Consider the following 6,529-nt stretch of genomic DNA (forward strand, 5'->3'; position numbering starts at 1 on the left):
CAGGCCCCACGAGCCTGCTCCGCCATTCAATAAGATCATGGCTGATCTGACAAAGGACTCAGCTCCATTTCCCTGCCCGCTACCCATAACCCCTTATCGTTTAAGAAACTGTTTATTTCTGTCTTAAATTTATTCAATATCCCAGCTTCCACAGCTCTCTGAGTCTGTGAATTCCATAGATCTACAACCCTCTGAGAGAAGAAATTTCTCCTAATCTCAGTTTTAAATGGGCGGACCCTTATTCTAAGATCATGCCCTGTAGTTCTAGTCTCCCCCATCAGTGGAAACATCCACTCCGCATCCACTTTGTCAAACCCCCTCATAATCTTATATGTTCCGATAAGATCACCTCTTATTCTTCTGAATTCCACTGAGTAGAGGCCCAACCTCCTCATACGTCAACCCCCGCTCATCTCCAGAATCAACTTAGTGAACCTTCTCCGAACTGCCTCCAAAGCAAGGATATTCTTTCGTAAATATGGAAACCAAAACTGCACACAGTATTCCAGGTGTGACGTCACCAATACCTTATATAGCTGTAGCAAGATTTCCCTGCTTTTATACTCCATCCCCTTTGCAATAAAGACCAAGATTCTATTGGCCTTCCTGATCACGTGCTGTACCTGCATACTATCCTTTGGTGTTTCATGCACAAGTATCCCCAGGTACCACTGTACTGAAGCACTTTGCAATCTTTCTCCATTTAAATAATAACTTGCTCTTTGATTTTCTTCTGCCAAAGTGCATGACGTCACACTTTCCAACATTATACTCCATCTGACAAACTTTGCCCATTCACTTACCCTGTCTATGTATTTTTGTGTCCTCCTCACACATTGCTTTTCCTCCCATCTTTGTATCGTCAGCAAACTTGGCTACATTACACTCAGTCCCTTCTTCCAATCGTTAATATAGATTGTAAATAGTTGGCGGCCCAGCACTGATCACTGCGGCACCCCACTAGTTATTCATTGCCAACCAGAGAATGAACCATTTATCCCGACTCTCTGTTTTCTGTTCGTTAGCCAATCCTCTATCCATGCTAATATATTACCCCCAACCCTGTGAACTTTTATCTTGTGCAGCAAACTTTTTTGTGGTACCTTGTCAAATACCTTCTGGGATTCCAAATACACCACATCCACTGGTTCCCCTTTATCCATCCTGTTTGTTACATCCTCAAAGAATTCCAGCAAATGTTCTCTGAAGTGACCGAGCAAGGCGTCTCTCAACCATTGAGTACCTGAACATGGTTCAAGAAGGAGTCTCACCAGTGCCTTCTCAGGGCAACTAGGGATGGGCAATAAATGTTGGCCTTGCCAGCGACATCGAAACTTGGACATGTGGCAAACTCAGACGAAGTTCTAAGCAATGAGACTAAATCTGCAATAGTTCCTCCTATAGTTACCTGGCTGCTTTCTCCATCTCTTCAGCCTGTCTTCCCCTTGCTGTGCAGTATTTGGCTCAAGCTCCTGCTGTTTGTATCAAGCTTGTTTTATATTTCCCAACCTCTCTCTGCGCTCAGCTCTAACACGTGGTCTAACCGAGAGATGAGACTGGGATCACCGGAGGCAGATAAATTGGAGATTTCACAGATGATTGAGTTAGTTATTGGCAGAGTGGGTAACTGAGAGCTTTTAGTTTTGGGGATCATTCAAATGGTTTCAGTGGGTAGCACTCTCGTCTCTGAGTCAGAAGGTTGTGGGTTCAAGGCCCCACTCCATAGACGTGAGCACAGAATCTTGGCTGACACTACAGTGCAGCAATGAGGGAGTGCTGCACTGTCGGAGTTGTTGTTTTTCAGATCAGATGTTCAACCATGGCCCAAACTGCCCTCTGAGCTGGACATAACATATCCCATAGCAATACTTTGAAGAAGAGCAGGGGAGTTATCCCCAGTGTTCAGGTCAACATTTATTCCTCAACCAATGTTACTGAGAACAGATAATTTGGTCATGTTCACCTTGCTGTTTGTGGGCCCTTGCTGCGTGCAAATTGGCTGCCATATTTCCTACATTACAACAGTCACTGTGCTTCAAAACGTACTTCATTGGTTGTGAAGCGGTCATGGACAGCCTGAGATTGTGAAAGGTGCTATATAAATGCAAGTCTTCCTTTTGGGCCTGCAGTCTATTTCATTGTTTCTAAAATTTAATGATTAAAAAACATGAACAGAACATCCCATGGTCCCCTCTATATTGTAGCTGATGCGTGTACATGCGCTCGCTAAACTTGGAAGTGATGGAGTATCTGAGTACTTGTGTTTGACATATTGATCATGAGCACTTTGAATACATCTGACCCACTGTCGGTTACTTTGCACATTCACTGATCTGCTTGAATGTTGCAGCAAATCCGCAGATACCTGCAAATAACCAACCCACAGAACCATTCAGAGCTATTAAAAAGACAGTAACTCGCAAACAACAAAGGACTCAATGAACCTTTCAAGGTAGCCATTAACTGGTCCAGGCAGAGCACGGTCGATGGGGTGTTCTCTCCACCAGCCTGCTTCTCTTCCGCGGCTATGTCCGTGCCCGGGTGTCCCTGGAGAGGGAGCACGCGGTGTCTGCCGGTATGCTGGAGGCTTTCCATGACTGGTGGGCACCAGAGGGATTGGTTTGCAGCGTGGATACAGGGAACTAAATTATAATTTGAAAAGTGCTTGTTAGTTTTGTCATATTTGGAACTTATTGTTTATTCATCCTTATAAATGGGGCACATAGTTGAATTTTTTCCCAATTGATTAGCCGAAAGAATAGAAGATTCCTTTCAACCTGTGATTCTGGATATTTGAACTGTTTGTTTGAGGAAAGTTAGGACAATTGAGATCCTCATTGAGTTGTCAGCCAATGATGCTCATTCTTCAAAGATCTGACTGACTCTGGGAATGCATCCCCCTCCTCCCTTTAGTTGATTGGTGCTCTGAGAGGCTGCAACTTCTGATTGGGTAATGAGGAATGTCACTCATCATCTAACCTGCCACACCCTGGATTACCCAGCAGTATAAATGCAGGAGTTTGCAGTTGGTTAAATGTCAATTTGTTGCTTTAACAAACTTTAGATTTTAGACAAAGAATCAAGATGGCTTCTCAAGTGCGTCAGAATTACCAGCAGGACTGTGAGGATGCTGTCAACAAGCAGATCAACATGGAGCTCAATTCCTCCTATGTTTATCTCTCTATGGTGAGTTTTGTATTTTAGAATAATTCACAATGGAGACTATGTAATGTGAATTTACTAAATTCTGTGCTGTATCCAGTCCACTTATTGGGTCCAATTTTGGCCAACCCATTTTTTTGGCGCACTGATCCTTTATGCACTGATTTTGTGTGCTGGAAAGGGTGCCCAAAAACTTAGTGTCTTCTTGGCCCCTCTGCCGTGTGTCCCAGGTCCTGATGCGGTGTCCATGGTGGAGTGGGGCTGCGGAGTTACAGCTCTGCGCTGAAAACAAGCTGTCTCATGCGCAGTGGAGTCTGCGTGCATGTTCCTCGCCCTCCCAGTGTGTCTTGCAAGCTGTCAGCAGGACCGGATGAATCTTTTTTTCTCTCCTCTCTCCCACCCCTCCCAGCCGTGGCCAAATGGTCGCCCGCATCTGAGTGCAGCCCAGGCTGGCAGAACCCTACCAGAGATGCTGCTGAGCCCAGTCTTTCCTCCTCCCGATGCGTCTTTGCCGACCGCCCCTATCCCACGCCGAATGGTCTCCTGTACCGGCCGGCCCGCTGCCTTCCCCAGCCCAAGGTAGGATTTACTTCAAATAGTTAATTATTCAATTATTTACCTGAGTTCTTTATTTTTAGTTATATTTTTTTTTATTTTTTTTATTTGTAATGTTTGGTGCTTGGCTGCAGGTCTTATTTACTTGCCTGCGCTGATTTCTTAACTACCCGCAACGTTTTACAGAGCTGGCCACATATGCTCACTTGTTTTTTTTGGTTTAAATGTTAGTTGGCCAAAGTGGCATAAATGGCCAAAACTGGTGCAAGTGTCTGGGACTGCCCCCCTGATTTGGGGCAACAAAAAATCATACCTCACTAAGTTACTCTGGAGCAAGTTTATTGGGGAAAATTGGGTGTTTTAACTTGCGTCAGTAAAACCAACTTACTCCAAAAAAAATGATGCAAGTCATGGCCAAAATTGGCCCCATTCTGAATATCCTGGGAAATTTTGAGCTTGAAGTTTGTGGAGAATATTCTGCACTCCCTGCATGGAATTCAGAATTTGTATTCTCATTCTAAATCACTGCGGGTCTTTCTCTACCTTTGCAATGAGGGGATGTAATCTTAAAATAAGTTGGACCATGTAGGAGAGAAGTCAGGAAGTATTTGTTCCTGCAAGGATGGTGGAAATCTAGAATACATTCATTCGCATTCATCCTCCACCCCCAGCCCACACAGAAAAATCAAGGCTTTGATGCTGGACTGTGGTTTTTCATTGGGTTAAAAGTTCAGTGTGACTGTGAACCCTTGATAGAAAGCAATATATTGAGGTTGAATAACTGCAGGTGATTCTGCAATATAATACTGAACTACTCTTCTGATCCCTCCATAGTCCTATTACTTTGACCGGGATGATGTTGCCCTGCGTCACTTTGCTGAGTTCTTCAAGGAGCAGTCACATGAGGAACGTGAGCATGCTGAGAAACTGATGGAATTCCAGAATCGGCGTGGAGGACGGATCATCTTGGTGGACATCAAGGTTGGAGTCAATAAATGAGTGGCTTTCTGTCTGGCTCCTCATAGACTGATAGTTCCAAATACATTCGAAAGCAATTATTTCCAATTTTCAGCACTCTGGCCATTTGGCCAAACTGGTGTTTATACTTCAGCGAGCCTCCTCCCACATTGCTTTATCAGCATATTGTTCTATTCCTTTCTCTCCATGCACCTGCTGAACTTCCCCTTAAATACATCTATGCTTTTTACCTGATCAATATGATTCCAGTGGTTGTTAGCTTAATGGCAATTTTATATTCTAACCCATAGGTTCATATTAAAGTAGCCTTTTGATTGCATCGCTAATTTCCTTCAATACTTTCTAATGTTTGTTTCATCTATCGTAAGTGCGATGTTTGAATTTTCTTTCCAGAAACCAGAGCAGGATGAGTGGAGCAATGGTCTGGAGGTGATGCAGAGAGCTCTGCAGATGGAGAAGAATGTCAACCAGTCTCTGCTGGATCTGCACAAACTCTCCACTGGGAGCACTGACCCTCATGTAAGTTCTTAATATAATGTGGGCTTTCTGGCAAGTTGGAGGTTGTGGAAAAGCTTGCTGATTTGGGGCCTACTTATAAGATCTCCATGCCAAATAGCTTTGTGCAGGTGTTTTTTTGTTTGGGAAGGGAAGGGGAAAGTTGGCCTACTGTGGACAGTGACTAGTAAATGTGTCTCAGTGATCACAGGATCTGAGCATCTATTGTGCAGTATGTTTAATCTAATGATGCAGTAATTCCATCCATCTCAATTGCACCACTTGACTATCCTCCAGTTCAATTGGATTAAAAAATTTAAATTCTCAAGTGGCAGTTGACATTCCTTGATATCTGCTGCTGGACATAACTAGTTTCCCTCTTTCAGTTGTGTGACTTCCTGGAGACCCACTACTTGGATGAACAAGTGAAGATGATCAAGAAGCTGGGAGATCACATCACCAACCTGAAGAGACTGGGAGCCCCTGAGAATGGCCTGGGAGAGTACCTGTTTGACAAGCTCACCCTGGGGGAGAGTGACTAAATTGATTGGGATCAAGCTTATTGTGTTTAGTACTTGTATGTATAATAACTGGGACCCCTGTTCTGTAGGGAATGATGGCTTGTGATGTTGGACAAAGATCAGTGAGACTGAGGTTCTTGGTGTGAAATGTAACTTAACTGTAAATAAACTGTTCAACATTGGACTGGGTTCTGTCTCCTTATGTTTGGTTATTTTTAATTTAACAATCAGTGATTTACATCAGACCATAATTCCACTGAATTGTGCAACAGTTTTCTGGGATTCAGTCCTATGAAATTTGTTTTTTCTTGGGTTTATTGAGTTGTATATTCACACCTGTTGCAAGGGTTTGAAATGTATGAAGGTGTGTTCAGACCATTAACAGCCACATGAGATATTGTCTGAGGAACAAAGCATGGTCAGAGGGAGGTTTTAGGGAGTGTCTTAAATAGGTTGAAGGACTGGCAGAATGTAGGCTCTAAACAGTACATTAAAAATACCTGTTCTCACTAGTGAACTACCATTACAGAACTGATAAAGCAATTTTTATTTTGTTGTATGGCTTTAATGTGTTAAACACTAGGAATGTTTCCCACTAAATTAGTATCTCCATTTCAGAGTAGTGAAACAACTGTCCTGGATTAGTATCCTATTTAATACATGTATTGGCTTGGAATTAGCAGTTTGTAGTCAGTAACTGCTGCAGATCCTATTCAGTTCTTATTGCAGGTAGTTCAGAAACTGAACTCCCCACTACTGCTGTAGACTTTCTGCTAAGCTTTGCAGGCAGAGCAGTAACTGCTGTACAGACCAGCAAT

The 6,529-nt window shown here is 43.2% G+C and overlaps 1 protein-coding gene across 1 annotated transcript; it reads left to right on the top strand.

Moving 5' to 3' along the window:
- The first annotated feature begins 3,084 nt into the window (after window positions 1-3,084).
- LOC139262626 (ferritin heavy chain, oocyte isoform-like) lies at window positions 3,085-5,732 on the top strand. The gene is made up of 4 exons (XM_070877777.1): window positions 3,085-3,186; window positions 4,552-4,698; window positions 5,089-5,214; window positions 5,577-5,732. The coding sequence occupies exons 1-4, from the start codon at window positions 3,085-3,087 to the stop codon at window positions 5,730-5,732; spliced, it is 531 nt and encodes a 176-aa protein (XP_070733878.1).
- Window positions 5,733-6,529: the final 797 nt, after the last annotated feature.

Source organism: Pristiophorus japonicus, chromosome 4, assembly GCF_044704955.1.
Source record: "Pristiophorus japonicus isolate sPriJap1 chromosome 4, sPriJap1.hap1, whole genome shotgun sequence".
NCBI classification, from domain to species: Eukaryota; Metazoa; Chordata; class Chondrichthyes; family Pristiophoridae; genus Pristiophorus; species Pristiophorus japonicus.